The 24572-nt window shown below is 46.3% G+C and overlaps 1 protein-coding gene across 2 annotated transcripts; it reads left to right on the forward strand.

The window, feature by feature from the left end:
- The first annotated feature begins 1651 nt into the window (after positions 1–1651).
- On the forward strand, positions 1652–19464 carry CKMT2 (creatine kinase, mitochondrial 2). Of its 2 annotated transcripts, none has more exons than XM_084881318.1 (10): positions 1652–2421; positions 5873–6044; positions 7693–7891; positions 9264–9359; positions 10007–10228; positions 12293–12378; positions 13299–13422; positions 13629–13763; positions 16181–16306; positions 19205–19464. In XM_084881318.1, the coding sequence occupies exons 1-10, from the start codon at positions 2286–2288 to the stop codon at positions 19322–19324; spliced, it is 1416 nt and encodes a 471-aa protein (XP_084737444.1). In that variant the 5' UTR covers positions 1652–2285; the 3' UTR covers positions 19325–19464. The 2 variants fall into 2 exon arrangements, 1 of the variants encoding a protein (XP_084737444.1); XR_014794823.1 differs by having other exon boundaries at positions 2358–2421; positions 16181–18383; positions 18446–19464.
- The last annotated feature ends 5108 nt before the right edge of the window (positions 19465–24572 follow it).

A 24572-nucleotide genomic window follows, 5' to 3' on the forward strand; every position in this document is an offset into this window, starting at 1 on the left:
TTCCTTAGCCATCCTTGCCTGCCAGTCGGTTCTGGGTCCTGCTATATCCAGGTTCCAACTGGATTCAGGGGCAGAAAAGAAATAAGCCCCAAACAGATTTCCTTTCAAGCAAATGACATGGCAGTTGTGTATTTCATGTCTGCTCCTGTCTCAGTGGCAAGAGCCAACCACGTGGCCGCACTGGCTATGAGGAATTGGGCAGAGCCTTGCACTTTGAAGGGAGTTGGAACGATGAGAGAGGAATAATGGCACACAACAAGGGTGGCAGTTGAAGGATTGGGGGAAATCTGGACTCTCTGCTGTGCATGTAGAGGTTGCCATGCCTATCAACCTCCTTCATAATATGCTTGAAGGTGACCAGGCCCCCAAGGAGTGGCACCACCTTTTCTTAACCATGTCCCACCTAACTTACATAAAATTGCATTATAAAATAAAGGGTTGAGATAAGTTTTATGGATGGGCACCCTAATATCCATTTGCGAGGAATTGGGAAAAGTGGTAAAAGAAGGGTTTCTTAATGTAATTGCCATTCTTTAGACTCCACATTTCTGTGCTTTTCATAGGCCTTATCATTTTCGCCCTTGTCGGGTGCTCAGTTGGTTGGAGCATTGTCTGTACACCAAAAGGTTGTGTGTTCGATTCCAGATTAAGGCACATGCCTAAGTTGCAGGTTCAATCCAGGGTAGGCATGCATATTTGGGATGCCAATTCAGGGTGCAAACTGGAGGTGACTTCTCTCTCTTTCTCTCTCTCTCGTCAGCCACTCTCTCTAAAATCAATAAACATATCTTCAGGTGAGGATTTTTTTATTTTTAAAGCCTTTTCTTTTCTGTGTCTGGGATGTGGGCTATTTCAGGGTTTTATTTCACTTGGTACCTGAACTGACTTGAAAACTATGGGTGTGCAAAAGAACTCTTTTGGGAAGAAATAAGCCTAGACTCCCCTCACTCCTGCCCCCCATCCTGACCTCAGAGCCCAGTCTCACCAGCAGCTGGTCAGCCCCAGAGGCCTCCAGTTCGCTTTTCTTTAGGCCAGGAGAGGCCCGCAGGGGTGGGAGGGACATGGTCCATTAGGAGAGAGTGTGCACTCTGGGAATTCTAACCCTTAACAGGATCATGCAATCCGTTTGCTTGGTCCCAGTCTGCGATTGTTTTAATGAAATACCACGGAAGGGCCGAGAAGATATCTGAGTGTGACAGGTGTAGAAAGGGTAAGTATTGCTCTGTAAACATTTCAACTCAGTATGACAAGTCATTGTGATAACATATGTATTCACTGAGGTGTGACAAATACACATTAAGTGCTTGAATCCTAAGTGTACAACTTGGTAAGATTTTACTAGTGTGTGCAGGAAAAAGGCCCTCTGGAAACAGCACTCCCAAAGCAGGGGAGTTTCCAGCCCCCAGAATGCTCTCCCAGTCAGCACCCCCGTGCAAAGGGAACATAGATGCTTTGCTATGTGTTACATGGAAAAGAATCAGAAACCCTGAAAGAGCCATTCTAGGTGGAAGGTTATTCCCGGGCTCCACCCCCTGCTCCATCATCTGCGCTGAGCACCCATTGGTCCCAGAGAAGAAAAGGAACCAGCTGTTGGTGTGCACGTGGCCACAGTGGCTGCCTACGTGACAGTCACCAGGGGCCGGGCAGCTCCAGTGGAGGGCAGCTGTCCAGAGTCCTGGGTCACTGCTATTTACGGCCAACCTTTCCGGTTTGCAGTGCCTGCCCCAAGGAGGGCTATTTTTAAGAGGGAGTATGGCCTGCTGGGTTTGCTGGGTGTGGATAGAAAGTGAGATTATCTAGCAATCTGCTTCCGAAGTGATTGCGATTTCCCTGAATCGGGGCCCCAGGAAAGGTGGAAAGAGGTCCCTAGTCCTTGGCTCAGATCTTGATTAGCAGCAGGAGAGGGGGAGCCTTAGACATCTCTTCTTCTCAGACCTGAGCAGCTGGGGGGAGAGGAGGTGTCATTCTGCAGACCTAACCGCAGCCCCAGGGGTCCTGCTCCTGAGGGAAGGTAGAAACAAGTCCCTAACTGGTGTGACGGTTTCCAGGCAGCCCTTCCACCTTGGTGCAGGGTCTTGCAGGACTGGGCAGCCAGGGAGCTGGGCTGCAGGCGCCTAAGCCCTCCCTGAGCCCGGGAGGAGGCAGCTTCCAGGACCACACTTGGGCGAGGGGAGCATTTCAGAGAAAGGGCAGGTGCTAGAAAGAGCGCAGGGCTGGTGGCAGAGAAGTCAGGGGCTGGCCTTCAAGGGCACAGCTGGGGGAACACGTGTGGTCAGAGATCCTGGATGGGATTGGCCAGAGGGGCCCAGCCCCGCCCCGCCCCACCCAGCCCGAGCCTAGGCCAGGCCTGGCCCTGCCAGCTCGCCTTACACACACTTGGCTGTGTGTTTGCGGCAGGACGCGAGAGGCTCCGGCTCCAAGGTCAGTGAGACCATGAAACTCAGCTTTGTGCTTCTTTGGCGGGGGCATTGCTAGAGCCAGTGTGGGGGTCTGTGAGCCGTGGCCCCGGGGCTGGAGCCTGGGACCACCTGTAGGACGGTTATCCTGGCACTTTGGTGGTAACTAAAGAGCCCTGGGCTGAGGGCTCCCCTGTCCCCTGCACACGGGCACAGGTACAGGGGACAGGTCCTTCCCGTGGCATGAGGTGCCAGTACCCACCAGCACCCTGCTTGCAATGCTTGCTTTTGATAATCAGGATTTTTTTTTTTCTTGGTGGAAAAACAAACATCTAAATGCCACTGGGTGTGGGATTTTAACCTTCAATGTTCCCTCCCTTGTAATTTACAGAGACTAAAGGGTGTGTTTCTGGGAGAGGTTTTCCTCGGCAGCTAGCAGAGGTGCCAGTCAATGGCCTGGGATATACTAACTGGAAAATGAAGTTTGCGAGGCCCCCAAAAGGAGCCCATCACGAGTCGGCCCAGGAGCTGGATCCAATTTAAACTGGTTCCCGTTATTGCTAGAGCATCGCTCTTGAAATGACGAACACAATACCGGGCCGAGCGCTGTTTCTCCCCCGCTGGAGGGGAAAACTGCTGGGCATTGCCTGCATGTGCTCGGCTAGCTGGCTCTCGGCGAGCTGCTGTCAGCCCTGTTCTTGTTTCGTGAGTGAGTGACGTCTGTGCCTTTGAATGACCTGGTGCGTGTAGAGAACTGGGCAGCTCCAGTGAGAATTTGCCAGAACAAGCCAACCCCTCCAGCTTGCCTTAGTGCTGCCCTTCAGGCCTTCCTGCTCTGCAGATCCCCACCCCACCCCCACCCGGGTCAGCTGGGGCCATGTGCATGGCTGTTAATGCCCCCATGACAAGGCTATGCTAATGCAACCAGTGTGCTGTTTCCGAAGGGCCTTTCTCCTGCCTGCAGCTCTCACACTTCCCATGCCTACTGTCCTTGGTTTGTTCTCTCTGCTCTCGTGGAGAACGAGACCACTACAGGGGCTTGACTGACCCACGGGCTTCCTGACCCAGAGGGCTCTTCGAGAGATCTGGGCGTTCCTGGGCTGAGTGAGCACCTTTGCATCTAATAAGCACTTCTTCCAAAGACCCCTGCCTTTAGCGCTCAACCTCCTGTAGGTTATGGGGGAAGGCGCCATCCCAGCAAAGCACAGGAGTGCCACATGCTCCCGTGTACTCTGCCAGCTTCAGGATCAAATCACATCCACCGCGAGTGGGCAGGTGGATCTTCCTAAAGGACTGGCTGAGGAAGGTTCAGGAAGCTGTGGGGGAGGGAGAGGATAAGGCCTGGGACATTGTGGGTGCTCAGAGGCAGGAGGGGGATTGGTTCCTGGCTCGGAGGCCCTGGGTCTCCATCTCTGTGGCTGCTTCGAGAAGGACCCTTTTGTCTTCTCAGAGGAAACCCAGCCTGAGCGTGAGTCAAACATTCTTGGAGTGCCTGCCCACTGAGTCAGGAACCCCAGCGGAGGCCAGCCTTGAAGGTGACTCCTGGAGGTCACTTCTCCCCTGCCTGAGAAGCCACAGAGAATCCTAACCTTGGGCAGGCCAGGAGGCCCCTCCTCCTTTACAGCCTTTCAAAGGACTAGATGTTTCCAAGCCCCTAGTTTCAGAAAAACAATGTACTCTTAGAGAGAAGTCTGGTAATGCCCTATGTCTTCCTCACAAGGAAGCCTAGGCCAGGCCTCTGACTTGTAAGTAAAGGCTGTGGACATCTCCTGTCTGTGGCCTCCTACTTGCTGAATAAGACAGAGGTGCCCAAGGGCGCCCAGTAGGTGATGAGTGATGTACACCCTTTGCTCTCTCAGAATGGGAGGAGACAGCCGTTTTCCGCTGGCCTAGGAGGCTGGCCTAGGAGGCTGGCCACAGTGGGAAGTGGTTCAGAGTGTTCTGTGGACCTGGCTCAACCCTGGACATTCACTATTTTGGGGGGGATTCTTTCTGGGTGGAAAGCTGACACGTGGTCTTGCCACTGCCCTCCGTCCCCAAGGCGCTCGGACACAGGGCCACTGTGTGCAGCCAGACCAGAAATGACTCTGCGTCAGCAGAAAGGCACCCACGGTGTCTCCATCCAGGACAACCAGGAGGCTCAGAGTGGAGGCAATGACAGAAGCCAACACCTGCACGTTCCAAATGCCACGGAACCAGACAAAATCCTCAGACCCGGACCCAGACCCTCAGTACCCTTGCCTACTCCTGGGCACCCTGACAAAAGGGCATAATCTGGTGGCCCTTGTTTTTTAATGGAGAGAGTGAGTGCAGGAATAAAAACACTATCATCATCTTCGGCTGTCATCTTGCACCCCATGTAATAGCTCAGCAATTCTGCCAGATTTTAGTCCTGATTTAGCTGTAAACAATGCTGTATAAGTCAGGAGTCACAAAGGTGTTCCAGGCTAGGGAAACTGAGGCAGACAGCTACTACAGAGCGAGAAATGACCTCCTTCTTCACCCCTGCAATCCCTAGTTCTGTACCAGGGAGGAGAGAGAAGGGAAGGAGACAGAAGACAAGAACAAATCTCAGAGGAAGGCAGGCTGGCCCAGCAGGCTGGCTGATGTGTCGGGCACCTGGCATCAGAGTGGAGTGGGCAGAGGTACCCCGGGCGTCCAGGCCACCTCAGCAGGAGTTTGAGGACAGGGAAAGAGAAGAGGCTTAGAAAGAATATTCTGGGACTCGGGGAGAGTCACATGCTCTGAGGTGATAATCCTATGACGAGGAGCTGCTGTGATAAATGCATTGCTGTGGTCTTAGGGGTTTAGCGGAGTGGAGTGATCTGTGGCACTCCTAGGTCCTCAGCCACAAAGGTCATTTCTCCGGTAACTGCTGGCCAGTGAAGGGCTGTCTGTAGGTGCTGGGGTTTGCAAGAGGCTTGAATCCAGGGCCAAAGACAAGCCTGGGTTCAACTCCCAGCTCTTCAAGGTGCTGGCCCTGAGATCTGGAGGTCTCGAGCCTCAGTTTCCCCACGTGTAAAATAATGCCAACTTGGCAGATTGTTGCAAAGACTGAAGGCAATGTTCATAAGGCCCCTTGCACGGTACAAGCCTCATGGTAAGAGCTTAATAAATGCTAGTTTAAAAAATAAAAAATAAAAATAAAAAGACAGCGAGGCTTGCTTGGGCATGAAGAGATGGAAAGGACCTTCCAGGTAGCCAGAAAGTGGAAATCCTGTTTGGGCTCATTTCTCCCACATCATATCACTGGAGGAAAGGTCACAGACTTCAGGGAGTTTGACATTCACAATGTGTAAAACCACCCAGATTTTCCCAAACAGTGTGGAGGGGTGTGGGGGAGAAAGGAAGAAAGAGAAAAACAAACCAGAAGGCAGGCTCTGGCTGCTACAGTTCTTTCTCATGGCGGTTGGTCTCCGCACTGGGGTTCAAGGCCAGCCAGTGAGGCGGTCTAACCCAGCTTTTCTGCTTTCCAGACACTCAACCAAGAGGAAGGATGACCAGTGCCTTCTCCAAGTTGCTAACTGGCCGCAATGCTTCTCTGCTGTTTGCTACGCTGGGCACCAGTGCCCTGACCACCGGGTACCTGGTGAACCAGCAGAATGTGCGTGCTGAGGCCCGGGCACAGCACAAGCTCTTCCCGCCGAGGTAAGTCCTCTTGGCTCTCAAACAGCTCTGGGTGCCAGCCAGAACTCTGCTTTCCCCCGTGGGCACTGCCTTGGAGGACAGGTAGGTGGCGAATGCAAGGAAGGGTAGCGTCACCATACCTGCCCAGAGCTTGCAGTCTAGTTGGATAGTAATAGTCACAGTTAACATTGGTTGAGCACTTTCATGTGTGTGAAGCACTACACATGGAGTATCTACCTTGTTTCTCCGAAAATAAGACATCCTCCGAAAATAAGACCTACTTACAGGTTTCCTTCTGAGTGAATATAAGGCATCGCGCCCCGAAAATAAGCCCCCCCCCCCCCCCAGGCTAAACATGAGAGATTTGGTCCACTGATTCTGAAAGAAATGGAGTCACAAGAAATTCACCAGGAAATTCAGGAATTGGATTGTTATGATGATGTTCCAGAAGATGATGACATGATTGTCATTGAATAAATGAGTACATTCTTGATACTGTAGGATTCACAGTTTGTCTGGTTTGTGTTGACAACTACCGTACTACCGTACCGTATACGTAATAAATTTCCTTTATTTTCATTTAACAATAAATGTGTACCATATTCTTCATGGAAAAATAAGACATCCCCTGAAAATAAGACCTAGCGCATCTTTGGGAGCAAAAATTAATATAAGACACTGTCTTATTTTCGGGGAAACAGGGTATGTTATTCCCCTTAGTGTCCCTTTGGGATGAAACAGAGGCTTAGAAACATTAAATAGTGCCTGAGTGCGCACAACTAGGGCGGCCAAATGCCAATTCAGGGACACTGGTTGCAGACTCAGGCCTCCTTCTCGGCCACGTTCCCTACTGGAAGATGTAATGACATAGTGCTGATTTTAAGTGTCAGCTCGAAAGGGCATGGCAGGTGGGATGTGGGAGCATGGCTTGAAGATGGACTTGTTTCTTCAGCCCTGGGAACCTGGCCGGGACTGAGATGGCTCACACTCACTAGAGCTGAAGTGCGGAGCTGACTAAGGGATTCCACATGCAGGGGTGGGTGGGAGAGGCGGGGAAAGCCCGGAGTTTCTCAGAGACATTTACTGACTCTTGTGGGAATGAGGGTCTCTGAGGGGATTGCCTGTGTTTGAGCCTGTGGTGGTCCCCGCATCCCCTATTGTTCAGCCAGTTCACATCCCAGTGTAGGACATTTCTTTCTATGAATTATTCCAACAGATGTTTACTGAATGCCTGTTTCCATAGCCAGACTCAACAAAGCTGGGAGCCACAGAGCTTGCACCAGAGAAGAGGGCGGATCAATGGCTGCATTTCTGTGTGGTCCCCCCTGCGGGGTTTCAGCCTCTGCCACTAGGCCCCAGGCACCAAAATGCACCTGTTGTATTTTACCAAAGCTCCTGGGCTAAAGAGTGCCTATGACTCAATTTATTTTCTAATTATTTTCACTCTACCTCCCTTTTACATGAACATGAGCCAGCCAGGTCCCTTTCTTGGGCAGTTCAGGGGATTGTTTGTTTGTTTGTTTGTTTGTTTCACTCTGGCTTACCTAAGTCATGACTCCTAGCCAAGTGTCTTATGCTTTCTGGCCGAAGAGAGCCTGGAGGAAGGATGGGCGGACACAGGCCCCTCCCTCCAGGCTGCTCCCTGAAAGCCTGTCCCCTTGGTGCACAGCGCGGACTACCCTGACCTTCGCAAGCACAACAACTGCATGGCCGAGTGCCTCACCCCCTCCATCTACGCCAAGCTCCGCAACAAGATGACGCCCACGGGCTACACTCTGGACCAGTGCATCCAGACCGGCGTGGACAACCCCGGCCACCCCTTCATAAAGACCGTGGGCATGGTGGCCGGCGACGAGGAGTCCTACGAGGTAACGCTATCCGCTGTGGGTTCTGGAGTGGGGGGGGGGGGGCGGGCTCTGGGTGCGGGTCCCCTCCTGTAGGGGCCAGCTTTCTGCCTTCCCAGGCAGGGCTGCCTTACAGGGAAGCCGGCAGAACATCCGGAAAGCTTTCTTTCTGGAGCAGTGAGGTCTGCAGCTTCCCAGGGACAAGGCTGCCCTTGCTGTTGCTCTAACATCCCTCCCAGGGAGGAACGGGTTGCCTGACAGAGCTCTCTGAGATTGTCAAGGGGACGGATTGGGAAAATATGCACTTTTTACTTTATGGGTGTGTATTCAGTGTAAGAGATTAGGAGATGATGTGTTTGTGGCTGGGCTTTCCTGAGGGTGGAGGACGGTGTGGTGTGTCTTTGGTTTGAGAATTACTCATTACACTGCAGCCACTGCAGCCTGGGCTTCTGAGTTCAAGGCTCTGGGAAATCCCATGGTCTCCGCACACTCGTCCTTGGCACAGAAGCACAGGCTGGCCTGCCGCGAGGGGAGCTCAGCCACCGGGTGGCCCTCTCCACAGAGCAGCCTCTAGTCCTGGCAGATGTCTGGGCTGCTTCCCTGAGCGCCTCCCCCCCCCCCCCCCCCCTTCTCCTTGCCCTTTTGTTGCAGGAGGTGAAGGCAGTTCCCTGGGAGGGCCGCCTTCAGGAGGAGAAAGGGGCCTTGTGAGGCTGGCAGCTCCCTCACACACACCAATTCGCAGCTCTGGGCTCCCCAGGGTCGCAGACTAGAGCTAGCTCCCTGGCCCCAGCACCCCCAGCCCCGCTCCCCACAGCTCCCTAAGCCTGCGGGGTGCTCTGTTATGACTTCTGTTAATGCTCTTTTACTTAGAGGTTGCTCCTAACGTTTTCAGTTTTAAAAAATAGATTTTGCACGAGGTATTTCGGGTTGGGAAGGTCCTCACAGCGTGAGGGGTCCCTGCTCTGCCCTAACTGATGCTGGATGCTTTGCTTCCGGTGCAGCCGTGGGTTCCACGGATGTATTCTGTGGCTTAAACTCGAGAAACTCACATTCCCTCTGACCACAGAACTACTTAGCCTCCGATCTAGCGGCTTCTTTTACCCCACCAGGCCAAGAACTCCTGGAGAAAACCCTCAGGTCCTTAGACACAAGACGTCCTTGTTCAGTCAGACGGCAGGGAGCTTAGAGCAGTCACTAGGGAGGAGGGTACAACGGCAGAGGCCTGCCTCCAGGAGGCTTTCTCTGGTGATAATGGTGGAAGTCCACCATCACCACCATCACCTTCCTCGTTATTAACTGCTGATCCGCTCACACCATTTCCTGCACGGTCTGTCAGTCGTCTTTTCATAGCAGACGAACCAGTTAAAGAGAAACAGGAGCATCTTTCCTCCTGCAGGTGTTTGCCGACCTTTTTGACCCTGTCATTAAACTCAGGCACAATGGCTACGACCCCAGGGTGATGAAGCACCCCACGGATCTGGACGCCTCCAAGGTAGGCTCAGCCGCCTCTGACTGCTCCCTCCCTGCAGCGGGCGCCCCAGGCCCACGGAGAGGAGCGCCCCCCCCCCCCCAGAGGGGCCCGGGGTCAGATGCCCCTTAAAATCCGTGACACTGGAGCTCAGCCTGCTTCCTGGAGCTTCTTCACCCCCCTTCTCACCCCCCATCCCAAGGTCAGGGGAGTCCCAAAGGTGGCAGTGTGGTCACTACAGGCTTCTCCTAAAGCAAGTCCTTTCTTTCTTTTCTTTTCCTTCATTTTTTTTTATTGATATGGTATCACATAATTGTCCTCATCCCCCCATTCCCATCCCAAACCCCTCCCCACATATGCCCCCACCCCCCTGTTGTCCATGGTCACTGGTTAGGCTTATGTGCATGCACACAAGCCCTTTGGTTGATCTCTCCCCTTTGCAAGTCCTTTCTTCACAGCGACCTAACGGGCATGGATGCCAGGCGGCTCTGTGCCAAGCGCTCTGCCCCGTTTGGCCTCTCCCTAAAGCCCCTGCCACCCGCTCCCACCCCGCCCCGTCCCTTCCCGCAAAGTTCCCGCCCAGTGCCTTTGGGGCTCTCCGGGGCGCTGCCCGGCGGGTGTGTGTGTGTGTGTGACCCCCGGGCTGCCCGTGACCCCGCCTCTGCCCGCAGATCAGCCACGGGCAGTTCGACGAGCGCTACGTGCTGTCGTCCCGGGTGCGCACCGGCCGCAGCATCCGCGGGCTGAGCCTGCCGCCAGCCTGCTCCCGCGCCGAGCGCAGGGAGGTGGAGAACGTGGCCATCACGGCCCTGGAGGGCCTCAAGGGCGACCTGGCCGGCCGCTACTACAAGCTGTCCGAGATGACCGAGCGCGAGCAGCAGCAGCTCATCGACGTGAGTGCCCCTCCCCACCCCCCACCGGCGGGCTGTGCGGGGAGGGCTGAGCCCGGACCCCCGGGGCGGGGCGGGGCGGTCTCCCCCGCAGCTCAGGCCTTGCCCCGCTGGGAGCTCGTAAAGATGAGGTCTTTAAACTTTAGGTCAACCCACGCAAATACTCTCAGGGTAACATCTGCAGAGGCAGCTCCTATATGGACTGGGTATGGGTGGAGGGGAATGGAGGGTTTCTCTCTGGCTGGTAAAGGAAAAGAAAAAGCTGTGGAAAGCCTGGGCCACACCCACAGAAAGTGGCGGAAACCAGGGAAACCTGGAAAGGAGCTTATCCAGGTGGAGGCACTGGAGCCGGCCTCTGGGATGCCTGCCGCCTCCACAGCTTCTCTCCAACGCGGGAGTGGGCAGAACCCGGCCCCATAGCACAGCTGAAACAGGATGGCAGCTTCAGAAGTAACTTTTTTTTTTTTAAATTAAATATATTTTATTGAGTTTTTACAGATAGGAAGAGCGAGGGATAGAGAGTTAGAAACATTGATCGGGTGCCTCTTGCACACACCCTACTGGGGATGTGCCCACAACCAAGGTACATGCCCTTGACCAGAATCGAACCTGGGATCTTTCAGTCCACAGGCTGACACTCTGTACTGAGCCAAACCGGTTTCGGCTCAAAAGTAACTTTTTAAGTCCAAGGCGCAGCACAAACAAATATCTGTCATTTCAGAAGATGCAGCATCACAAAATGTGCCTTATTTCCAAACCAGGCCGGCCAGTCTCCTGGTCTCTGCAGCCTCAGGCCAGCCCTCCCCCTGTCTGGTTACAGAATGAGCCTCCTGCACCACAGCTAGCCGCTTCTGGTTTCCAGCGTAAGGAACACTGTTTTGTGGGCAGTGACTGTCCACAAGTCTGTCCTGGCTCAAGTCTCCTACCTCTCCTACTTCTCAGAGATTGAAGAAAGACTTCCCTGCTCATACTCTCTTGATTTCTGACTTCCTGCAACGATACTTGAATGCATGGCATCCATAGTCACACTCTTTACTGTGTACACACAGAAGGAAAAATGTTGGTCACTCAACATTGATTTCGATAAGTAGAGTGATATATTGTAGCTAAAGGCACAGGTTGGGAGTCATTTAGGTCTAGGTTTGAATATGAGCTCTCTGATCTCCTAGCTGTGTGTTATCAGATAGGTTATTTTCTCTTTCTGAACCTCAGTTTTTCTCGCCTATAAAAGAGAATGATTATACTTGCCTCATAGTGAGTGTCATTGTGAGACTTAAGGAAATAAATGAAAAGCACATAGCATAGAGCCCAGCACATAGTAGTAAGCATTGAATTAGTGGTGGCTCTTTTTTTGTAGATCCTGTTTCACATGTCTAATACTTTTTCATGAAAGGAATGATAATACATGAATCAGTAATGTTAGAAACGTAGAGAATGGGGGCTGTGCAGAACAGACTTCTCAGGAGAGTGCCCCTTCCTCACTGCCCACTCTGCCACTGCATATGGGGTTTACACCCTTCATAGCGATAAAGTGTTTCCATTGGGCTAACCCGGTGGTCGGCAAATTCATTAGTCAACAGAGACAGTTATTAACAGTACAACGATTGAAATTTCTTTTGAGAGCCAAATTGTTTAAACTTAAACTTCCTTTAACGCCACTTGTTCAAAATAGACTCACCCAGGCCGTGGTATTTTGTGGAAGAGCCACACTCAAGGGGCCAAAGAGCCTCATGTGGCTCGAGAGCTGCAGTTTGCCGGCCACGGGGCTACACCACGGGGCTCACCCAGCGGGTTTCAACCTTAGCTCTACACTAGAATCACCTCAAAAGCTTTTAAAAACCCCACGGTCCAGGCCACATCTCATATGGTCAGAATCTCTAGGACATGGGCATTAGTACTATTTTTTGTTTAAGTTCCCGGGTTATTCTAGTGGGCAGCCACGGCCGAGGACCATGGCCTGAAAGACCTCAGCCATTATTACTGAGTTGGAACTTGGACACCCAGCACTTGCAGTCATGCCTGATCTCATCTGTTTCTCCTTTCTGCTTTGTCCCTGTTGGCCTGCAGGACCACTTTCTGTTTGATAAGCCAGTGTCCCCTTTATTAACATGTGCTGGGATGGCCCGGGACTGGCCTGATGCCAGGGGAATCTGGTATGGACACGGCATTTCACATTTGCAGTGTGTGCAGAGGCTCTCCTGCAGGTCGTCCGCTTGTCCTAACCTGAAGTTGCGGTGACGTGCACTTGACAGCATGCCCGGCTTGAGCTAAACGGGGAGAGAGTATTTAGAAACTGTGTGCGTGTGTGTGTGTGTGTGTGTGTGTGTGTGTGTGATGTTCCTAAAATATGTAGGGACACTGCTGGTTCGCATGAATTATGCATGAGAAAAAGACTGTATTTTTTAAGAAAAAAATTAGGTTCATATTATTTGACCTCACATAAAATGTTTCATGACATTTAAAACAAAAGAGCAGAAAATGAAAAGTAAATATTGAGGATTTAAGCAAAACCCAGTGAGGAAGAATGGATACTGAGTACACATATATTTGATCTTGGCCAACAGTTTTCATTCCGCTTTGACTCCTGTACCTTGGTAGGTTATTATGACACTACTTGAAAGAGATGAGATTAAAGTGTTTCTGAGCAGCTGCTCAGTGGGAGTAGATCGGCATGATCTAAATAGCAAACACAGGTAAAAATTTTCTGCACTTCTGATACGTTAGGCTGCAGGTAAAACTTTTTTTTATTTTTAAGGACCATAAGGTTTTGGTTGAATCTATTAGGACATAAAGCACTTCTGTTAGTGTCAAAGCCAAACATTACCATAGTTGAATTATTGTCATCCTACAATGAGGTAAAACATGACATATATAAGGGTCAGAGTGGTCTTATTCTTCATTCTGTCATTGTAACAGTATTTCATAGTACTTGTTCAGGCTCAATTATGAGATTAGGGCCATCTAAGAAATGGGGAAGATAAAATAAAGCAATCAAGCCACAGAGGTAATGGGAATTTTCATGTGTTGAAACAAATATAATTAACACTCAACACCATATTTCTCTCTTCGTTAGGCATAATTTTGACAAGACATTTCTCATCTGGATTAATGAGGAAGACCACACCAGGGTAATCTCTATGGAAAAAGGAGGCAATATGAAAAGAGTATTTGAGCGATTCTGTCGTGGACTAAAAGAGGTAAGATGTTATCAGAGATTTCTGAATAATCACTAAGATAAAGTATCTTCATTTTTCATTCTTAAAAGAAGACAATGCAGTGCCTTCCAAGGTGGGGTTCATGTATCCTAGGGATCACGGCTCTCATACACACACTTCTCCCTGAGGTTTGGGATGAGCTGAATGAATGGACATTTGAGAACTCCATCATTTATTCACCGTTGTAGGTAGAACGCTTGATCCAAGAACGAGGCTGGGAGTTCATGTGGAATGAGCGCCTCGGATACATCCTGACCTGCCCTTCGAACCTTGGCACAGGATTACGGGCTGGCGTCCACGTTAAGATCCCGAAGCTGAGTAAGGTAATGTGATGTAGCCGGCAGCCCTGTTGGGTTCCTCCAGCATCCCCTCAGAGGGGACTGCTTTGTGCAGGGAGAAAATGTCACTGCCCGTGCCTTAATCCTTACTTTCTGCACCTACAACCAAAAACAGTGAGAGAAGGTTAAGTTTACCACAAAAGACATTTGTTTCAGTAGGACAGAGGTGAAGGGGCTCTAAGAAAGAGCTGTGGCTTCAAGAACAAAAAGTTTAAGTTCTGCCTCCTATGGTAAACCTGGATAGATAGAAGGGCTGCACTGCTCCTTGGGGTTCCTTCCGTCTCCTTCTCTGTCTCTCCTAATGGAGAGGGTCTCACACCTGAGACTGCATCAGACTCACCGGAGGTTTGTAAAACACAGACTGCTAGGCCCACCTGCCGGATTGGCATGTTTACCAAGTTCCCAGGTGACGCTGATGCTGCTGGTCAGAAAACAGCACTTGGAGTACCACTGTCTTAGGGCTTGTCCCCTTTGCATGGTTACCATCAGGCTCCAAGTTGGAGCTTATGGGAAATGGAGAGAGAGCACACAAATGTTTTTCTTTTCTTTTCTTTTTATTTTATTTTTTTAAGGTATTATATGTGTACATATCTTACCATTGCCCGCCCCCCCCCCCACACACACACACATACACACACACTCCCATGCATGCCCTCCCTCCCCAGACGTTTTTGTCCATTGGTTATGGTTCTATGCATGCATACAAGTCCTTCGGTTGATCTCTTATCTCCCCCATATCTCCCTACCCTTCCCGTTGTAATTTGATAGTCTGTTTGTTGCTTTACTGTCTCTGTATCTATCCTTTTGTTCATCAGTTTATAATGTGCAAATGTTTTCATGTAAAGATGTGGGGACCTGATGCGGCCGGGGGCCAGACATGGCAGGGATCTCCCTTTTCCGTGTCCTGCACGGAAAGAGAGATGAACGAACTGGTTCTAAGTAGAGGTGGCCAGGGATTGAGAAATATTAGAAATAAAGAGAGAAGACACAGAGATAGATTTTAAGCTGGGAGCTGGGTGGGCCGCCATCCAGTCTGCTGGAGAGGCAGGAAGAAGACGACGATGACCCCTCCCAGCACATTTATTTTATACCCCCAATACCAGGAAGTAACACCAACTTATTTGCATTCTTAAGTAGGCCCTAGCATGCCTGGATAGACATACCTAGTTCCACCCCTGCTGACACCAGGGCTGATACGAAGGTCAAGCTGACATGTCCACCATCTTGGGGAAACATGTTCCCAAGGCATGGCTCTGCCTATGCCTTGAGTTCAGCTGACGATAATTAAGGAAAATTGCCCACGTGCCTTCCCAGGCTGCCCTCCACATAAAGATTTCAGGTCTAGGCCTGGAGGCACATATCATTCTACTCAAACTTAGCAAGAACTTAGCCAGTGGTCACTTCCTCAGCTCCACGTGGATGGGAAGGACAAAAGGATTCTAGTGGGCAATTAATTTCTGCCACAGCAAGGGAACCTAATACTTTAAAACAATTTTAGAAAATGTGCCAAAAAGGTATGAAAATTTCTATTGTTCAAAATTCCAATTCTAGAAAAAAATACTTGATGTGATTTAATATCATAATTTAATCACATCAGTGATAACTATTATAAAGCTGAATAATAAAAACTCAACCAAAGCTGGCATCCACAGGTGACAAAAGCAGTATGGAAATTAACAATAATATACCTGAAAGCTATATAATTTTACTAACCAATGTCACCCCAATAAACTTAATAAAATTGTTAAGAAAAGAAATTAAAAAACAGCTCTGCAACCTTCTAGATGTGTGACCTTGGGCAAGTCAATTCCTCTGAGCCTTATTTCCTCATCTGTGAAATGGGGGTGGAAGCAAACCTACTTCACGGGGTTGTTGTAAGGTTATAAGTTCCAGCACAGAGCCCTAGTACATAGTAAATATCTTACCTAATAATAGACTAACATGTTAATTGACTGTACCTCTGCTACACTACCAGCCAATCAGGAGTGATATGCAAATAAACCCAACAAAGATGGTGGTTAATTTGCATACACAGGCATGGAGTGACTGGGGCTGGATGCTTGTGTCATTGCCAAGGCGACAACAACACAGGCATTCTGCCCCAGCCCCTGTCTCTTAGGGCCTCTGGGCAGCATGGGAAGGCAGAGCTGGATTGGAAAGAGGTGGCTCCTGGTCCTGAGCATAAAGGGGCTGGGAAGGAGTAGAAAGGCAGTGCCAAGAGCCAGGGTAAGGAAAGCCCATTCTAGCACAAATCTTCGTGCAACAGTTAGTGTTTATTAACACTAATAACAGTTAATAAACACCAACTGTTATTAGCTCTCATTATATGTCTTTTCTATGTGAAAGTGCCGATGGCAGTGCATGGATTTCGCCCCTACAACACTGTGCTCTCCTTGTCCCAGGACCCCCGCTTTTCTAAGATCCTGGAGAACCTGAGGCTGCAGAAGCGTGGCACCGGCGGCGTGGACACTGCAGCGGTGGCAGACGTGTACGACATTTCCAACATAGATCGGATTGGTCGGTCAGAGGTAACATCTCTCTCACTCTCTGAACCTGAACTAACAACACCAGCCTACGAGAAGAAAAAGTAGCTTAAACAAAACGCGAGACCTTCTCTTTCCCACGGAGTCCCAGTCCCATTAGTGTTTGGTTCTGTAGTGCTATTCTTCCACAGGAATCACGGCATGAAGGTGAGCACAAAGTCAGCTGGGAATGTACAGGCGAGCAAAGGACATGCAGTGGGGCTGTGGTCACCAGCCTGCCCCTGGGGGCTATTCCAGGTCTTCAGCAGCAGGAGCTTATTAAGCCAAAGGACAGTAACGGTGCCTCCCTGTGAAGTCAGGGAACACGTGCGCTCTCTCACTGAGGATGATAAAATAGTGGATTTTTCTCTTGATTCTGAATTTCCGTTGGTGAATGAAGGCCACATACTGTCATCTTCATTTTTAGATACTTGATACTTTCTGAAACATTACTTTTAGGGCTAAAGATGAGAAATAAGGTATGCACTAGGGATACATATGATTATGCTCATGAGATAACCCTAAGGATTCTGTGCGTGTATAGGATGGAAAGGATTCATACACTGCATGCAGGCCTGGCGTGATGCAGGAGGTGGCGTGTAAAGAGCACACTTAAGCGACATGCAGCTGAATCCTAAGCAAATACTGACCTCAGTACATTCTATCACTTTATCTGGATGTGGTCCCAATGGATGTATCATGCCCATCGCTAACTTAAAAGCCTCTTCTTATTACACACAACGCTTAGTAACTCAGTGGCTGGTTATTCAATCTTTGGATTATCGATGCTCTTTCTTCTCCCTTGCCAGCTTTTGAATATTTTATTGCCTATTGGTATGCCTACCAGTAAACTAAGGAAAAGAAAGGAGAAAATACTCAAAACAACGAAACCAGCCTATGTAAACCAGCTCTGGGGAAGTAGTTGAGGAAGTACAGCTGAAAATGCCACAACTTCTGAAATGTGCTGACTAATGTGTGGTGTAGTGAATGAAGAAAATCTGGGCCTAGCCCTGTCTGCTAGTAATATTAACTAGATTTTTATTAATGGAAAGCAAGGTAGTCATTGCTTTCAAAACATTTTATGTCTAATTAAGTTAATAGATAATCATTATAAAAGCTATAAAAATACCAAAGAGCATTCAAATTTAACCTAAGAACTCTGAGATAACCATCATGGACATTATTCTGAATTACCTTCCACTTTTATACTTATTCAAAAAAAGTTTGGGTATTTTTTTTGTTTTTTTTTTTTTTAAACAAAATTTGGTATTATAGTATATATTTGATGTTATAATACAGCTTTCCCAATGTATTATATCATGAGCATTTTCCTATATTAGTCTTAAAAAACAATGTTTAATAACAGTCAATTAATGATAGTCAATTATCTATTTAATATCTCCCTGATAATTTGATGTTTTTGTTTGGCCATCTCTATATATAAGACTATGCCAATCTCTTTGCATAACAATAATCACAATTCTGATTATTTAGTTAAAATAAAATTCATAGGAAAGGAGTTTCTGAGTTATAGATGAGGGGTCCTTATAACCAAGTTCCCTATCAGGAAATTTATACCAAGATACAGTCCCACTGGCAATCAATGAGAGACCATCTCACCCCACCCTCTTCAATACTGGGATGGGTCAATTGGATGAGTACAAAGTATGCTCTGTAATGACTAACTTTCTGATCCAAACCTTTCATGGAGCCTCAGTTTCTTTTTTAAAAAGAAAATATATTTTAATTGATTTCAGAAAAGAAGGGAGAGGGAGAAAGAGAGAGAAACATCGGTTATGAGAAAGAATCATTGATCAGCTGCCTCCTGCATGCCCACTACTAGGGATTGAGCCTACAACCTAGGCATGTGCCCTTGGCCAGAATCGAACCTGGGACCCTTCAGTCTGTATGCCAATGCTCTATCTACTGACCCAAACCAGCTAGGGAAGCCTCAGTTTTATTTTAGGCATGAAAAGAGATAGGCAGGGGACTGGACTCCTCATGCTTAAGGTATGTTCAGATATACTATTCAGCAATCCCTTCCATCCTTACTGTTCATTCTTGAGTTAAATAATGTATGTTAGTGCTATCTGGCATTAGCTAACTAGTTACTACCTTATTCTTGAGTTAAATAATGTATGTTAGTGCTATCTGGCATTAGCTAACTAGTTACTACCTTAGTTTGGGTCTCTGCAGGAATAGTGCAAGTAATTTGTTAGGGAGGTGACCCTAGGAAAAAAATTCATATGTAGGTGTGCTCTAATTTTAAAAACATCAATATTTGTAAACCAAAGTTCTAACATTTTTTCAAAAAACAGAAAACTTAAGTTTATCTTGATATCATTCACAGTTTCTTTTCAGTAGCAAACTTGTCTGGTGAGTAAAAACATTATTAAACTGTTAAACATTTGATTTTAAACCAATTTTCAGAAAGACATTTACTGTGTAAAGGCTAATATCTGAATGATAGCATGTTCAGTGCTTGGATAGCCTAGTGGGTGGCCAGAATTCAGATCCAGGCCAAAGAACAACACAAGGGTGTCGCTTGTAATTTCTCCTTTAGATGAACTCTGGTATTTTACAGCCGAGACTGATGGGGGGAAAGTATCTGAGATGCAAACTGATGGTTTTCACATATGAAAAAAGCTCTCACACACAAAGTAGTAAACCTATCTTAACTAAAGAGAGATCATGAGAAGCCCTGTAAAATGTCTCCGCTTCCCATCTTTGACAGTGACCATCAGACATCCTTCTCCCACAACCCCATAAAGAAAAAAATAAGAAGAGATGGTTATAGTCTATCTAATATGGCAAGTTCTCATTGTCCCAGTGTTGTTCTTATTGATCAATGCATTGTGTGTGTCTCCTATGAAAATTAATCATTCATCTTTCCCATGGTCACAGGTTGAGCTTGTTCAGATAGTCATCGATGGAGTCAATTACTTGGTGGATTGTGAGAAGAAGTTGGAGAGAGGTCAAGATATTAAGGTGCCACCGCCTTTGCCTCAGTTTGGCAGAAAGTGACCTTTCCATTTCCCAATTTATAAGTAATCTGTCTGCTGGTAGGACAGACAGAAAGATATTTATACTCTGAGAGTTTTTGTAGACTTGGGAAAATGTAAAATTGTATATCTTATCTTTAGAATAAAACTCTCCTTAATCTCTTTGGTTTCCCTGATTTTTAAAAAATGTTACTAAGAAGGGCAAATAACATCCAATTTCCTCACCTTCTCCAATTTTAAAATATTTTTTAGGCAATGATAAAAATAGTATTTGTAAGTCACCTCATTAGAACAAAAGACACCTTTATCACCTAGGAAATTCTAAGGAATTTGCATGTCATGAACTGGAGTCAAAGACCAAATATTATATAAAAAAATGTTACTAGCATTCTTATCACTTAGGAAATTACAACAATTTTAGAAGCTCTGTGACAGGAACAGGGGGCAGATATGTATTATATAAACATACACACACACATTATATTATTTCACAGGCTCTGTTTAATTATTAAAGTAGATTTTAGAAAAAAGGATAAAAGAGGACATTTCATATTTATATACATGTAAATTCATTAAGAAGACTTAAAAACTCAAAATACCTGTTCATTTAATAACAAGTTCCAAAATGCATAAAGCCCACACGGACAGAACTGGAAGAGGAAACACACACACACACACACACATACACACACACACACACACACACACACACAAACATACACACAAACTCTTCTCAGTATTCCATAGAACAAGTAGGTAAATTATCAGGAAGAATACAGAATATTATTTGTGTTTGGATCTGCCTAGAAGCAGGTGCCAAGATAGGATTCAACATGAAACTTGATTTTGTGAGGAGGGAACAGAAGAATGAAGATGCATGCAAACAAGCACAGTGCTAGATTGACAGGGAAGGAAGGAAGATTGGGTAGGAAGAGACTACAAAACAGTTCCAAGAAAGTTTTATTCAGACCAATGGGAAGTCTGCATGCCTGTGGAAGGGTCTTGTATCTTCTAAAGCAAGAATGGGCCTTGCTCATTTATGAGCTAAAAGCAGAATATGGGTAGCGTGGCCTTAGTATGAACACAATGGTTGATCCATAGGGGCAGTAAATCGAGTTGTCAGCAAAGGAAGATCTCAGTGATACATTTTCATGGCCACTGTAGTCCGCTCTTTGCATCATACAGACTCACTTCAGGGAGAAGCTTCTTCATGGCTCCCACGGATCTCACTTCCATAGGAAGATCTTAGAAATGGGGGGGCTAGGTGTAGAACCTGAAATCCCATTCCTGCAACTGCTATTCCTCCTCTACCTCCTCCATTATCCACTCTAAATTTCCCTAATCTTCGTTGTGGCAGACTTTGGTGGCTTACTTTGTTGTATGAGCCAAACCTTCAGTCCTGAGGCCTTGGCAATTATATCCTTCTTGGGCCTGGTTTGCACATGCCGCTATAATAGTACAAGGGATACCACTTGTGTCACGTGGGTTCCACATCTACTCCGACCTGTCCCATAGTGTAAACGCAGCTCTTCTTCTCTGCCGTCAGCCCTGATCACCCCTCTCACAATGATGACGCCTCTTCTCACCTGCGGTCCCAGACATGGTAAGTCTTATTCCTAATTATTTCATAACAACTTTTTAAAATTTTAAATTGAATTAAGCCCAATTTTTAATGTAATGGGATGCATAGCTATTAATTGAAATGAAGGAAAACTTTGGTATAATTTATGGAATATCTACTGTATTTAATCCAAATCAAGATAGAAATGAAATAATCACCGTCTATCTACATTAGAAATACTCCTTTTTCTTGTATATGTAAGAAATTATACAGGCACTTAAAATTTTATTGGGAAACAACAAAAATGACAGAGATCCTCAAATACCTCAAAAATTTTTAAAAAGGCAAATAAAACTGCCATCTAAGATTTAAACCAGAAAATTCTGTACACAATGGAGATTAGCCATCTGTAAGATGAAAACCAAAGAATTGCCTGGGATCGAAGACTAACCTAAGTACTGCAAGACTGTAACCAAATGGTACAGAAAAGGAAGTCACGTAAATTACATTTTATTCTTTCTGTAAAAATCCTATATGAAGCTAAGGCAATGAGTTAGCATAGAACCTAAGCATGGAGGATGGAGGGATCATATCTGGTGGATAGGCCTTTTGCATCATTGGAGAAGGCCCCACCCAGTTGCTATAAACAGCCAATTCTTCATTTGTTCCTGTGGTAGATAGGGGATTGGATTGTCTGACCTTCTTACTCTGGGCTCATGTGTTCAACAAGACATGTATTCTAATGCTAAAAATACTAGAGGTCAAGGGTTAAAGAGGTGTATCATAATTAATCATGTATTCATTCTGTAAGCATGACCTATACTTGACAATGGATAAATATCATTTAAGAAATGTAGTTATGGAATTATAAAAGCAGGATCTAAGAGGAGGGTTTAAAAATAGTTTTGTGAAACAGAGTTATAGCGGAAATGCAATGAACTGAGAGTCATTTAGTTTTTAACTTACACACCAGTCTCCTTCCTTTTATTTTATTTTTAAAAAATATATTTTATTGATTTTTTACAGAGAGGAAGGGAGAGAGAGAGTTAGAAACATCGATGAGACATCGACCAGCTGCCTCTTGCACACCCCCTACTGGGGATGTGCCCGCAACCAACGCACATGCCCCTGACCGGAATTGAACCTGGGACCCTTCAGTCTGCAGACCGACGCTCTACCACTGAGCCAAACCGGTTTTGGCTAGTCTCCTTCCTTTTAAAAGGTACTTGACTTATATAGGCTATTTCTATATTCAATCCAAAGATTCGGGGGAGAAATGTCATATCTGGGCTTCTCCACAAAATCTTTGTTTGCACACAACTTGTTGTTAGCATACAAGCTGCTCTGAAAACAGGTATCTCCTTGAACTAACGTCGGTGGGGCTGGAAAGGAAACCACCAAGCTCCTGGAAAGTAGACACTGTGCTGCTGAAGTCCCGGGCAAACAGGCGCAGAGGAGCTGCAAAGAGAGACGTGCAATCTGTGAGCGCTCCGCAGACACGGGCCGCATCACTTGGAACTCATCAGTGCTGATGAGGCACAAACTGCATTCAGGTGCACTTCAATCAGAGCTAGATTATACCATTAAAATTAATGAAGCACTAGAAGACTTTAATGAGTAAAGGAGGGTTGGTTTTAAAGTCGTTTATGCATTTTGCGCCATTGACAATTTGCTTGATGGTGTAATCACATCTCTCTCGTAGACAGGTAAAAAGTTTTGGTTATTAAAGGTTTTAAATAACACATTATATTCAACACATCTTTTCCACTTTTGCTTACATGGCCTAATGGTTTAGTTTAATTAAAGCAGATAAATTTATCGCCCTGTTGTGCGGGTTTTTAAAGTAGAAACGAAACAATTGTTCTCTCTCAGATCCCAAGGTTTCTCATTACATAGCTGAGATATCGATTTTCCCTCTTTTTAACTGCTGGCACACTCAAAGCCAATAAGGCTATTAAAAAAAAATCTTTCCTAGGAATATATATTCATCATGAATGCATGTATGGAGGAATTCAGTCACTTCCAAATAGGGTTTTATGATGAGATTCAGAATATGAAACTGGGAAAGAAAGGTAAATATTTGCCAGGTATCCATGTGTGTATAACTATTAGTCTAGCAACTAAGAGAATGCAATATAGTACTGTAGTATCCTCTTATCCATGGGAAATACATTTCAGGACTCCCAGTGGACATCTGAAACGGCATGTCTTATCCTCACAGGTTGCTGGCTGCTTAAAGGCAAGGACTCTATCATTTTTATACATGTAGCATTTAACAAGGTGCTGGCAAACAGTAGATATTTAAAAAGTGCTTTTTCCTCACCTACTCCATTTTGTAGAATCCCATTGGTAACTGACTTCCCATTATCCCCTCTGAAGGAACAGTCTAAGGCCCATGTCAGGTAGTATTTCCTCAGACAAAAGAGGAGAGGAAGTATCCACTTCAGAGATGAGAGATTGCAAATCTTACCACTTATGTGTAATTTAGGTTTGAGTATGCGTTTGAAGCACTTGACACTCCAACCACTAAAATCCACTAAAACACATGACTAAAAACTTGAGAGACAAACCTGAAGTGAGATGATGGTAAGAAGGCCATATTGTGATTAACAGTTCCCATGCTATTGTTTCTCATGTTTAAGAAAATACTATGAAAAAGATGCAAGCTTCTTCAGGGAAGAACACAGCCTTCCTATTATTCCTATTCCTTATTGCTTAGAACCTCAAGCAACTTCCACTAATGGGTTTCTCCTGTTAAACACTTCAGGAACCATTTCCTTTCACGTCTGAAATAAAGTAACACAGGCGTACCTCGGAGACACTGTGGGCTCAGTTTCAGAACCCCATAATAATAAAGCAAGTATCATAACAGAGAAAGTCATAATATTTTTGTTGGTGGAGGGTCTTGCCTTCAGTTCATAAAAAATATAACACCTGTGAAGTGCAATTAGGTGAAGCATGGTAAACAGGGGATGCCTGCACTGCTTATAACTTCATTATTGAGAAAACCAGCAATACCAATGGAAAAACTAAAAGTCCAGGGTCACCTCTCTGTGTATGCTATCACCAGAAGTGTGCCCTATGGTAATCACTTCACTTCTCTGATACTTTGTTTACTGACCTGTAAAGCAATGACATAATATTTTTAAATGTGTGTGTTTCCAAAGGTATGTATTTCAATGTAGTTGAAAATTCTCCTGTGTTGTCTGAAAACTCCCATGAATTAAAAAAAAAAACACACTCTTTAATAGTTACTCTAACTGTAATGCATACTCATTAAAGAACATTTATAAAATGATAAAGAACAGGAACTTCTAATTTTATTTTAAGGCCTTACTGTAAGGGTTCATAAAGCAGGTAAAAAAAAATCATTGAGAGATTTTTAAGAAAAAAGCTGTTAGAATGTCCCAGTCTGGATCTCATTTTTATTTTCAATAGTAGGGTCATTAATCCTTTTCCTCTCTCTCCTGCTTTCTTTTTCTGTGTATTCAAATGAAGTTCAATAGGTGTCCAGACAATTATGAACACTGCATTAGGTACATTTTCCCATACACAGCCCTCTTCTCTAGATCAATTTTATGGGATCTACTGTATGATCTAAAAAGCTATGTATAGTTCTTCACTGCTTAAGCTCTAACGGAGCACTTTAATTTGGTAAAAAACAACAACACGACTTTAATTTGTCAAAATCTGATCCTAGCCTTCCTTT

Source organism: Pipistrellus hanaki, assembly GCF_964339955.1.
Source record: "Pipistrellus hanaki genome assembly, chromosome: 4".
NCBI lineage: Eukaryota > Metazoa > Chordata > Mammalia > Chiroptera > Vespertilionidae > Pipistrellus > Pipistrellus hanaki.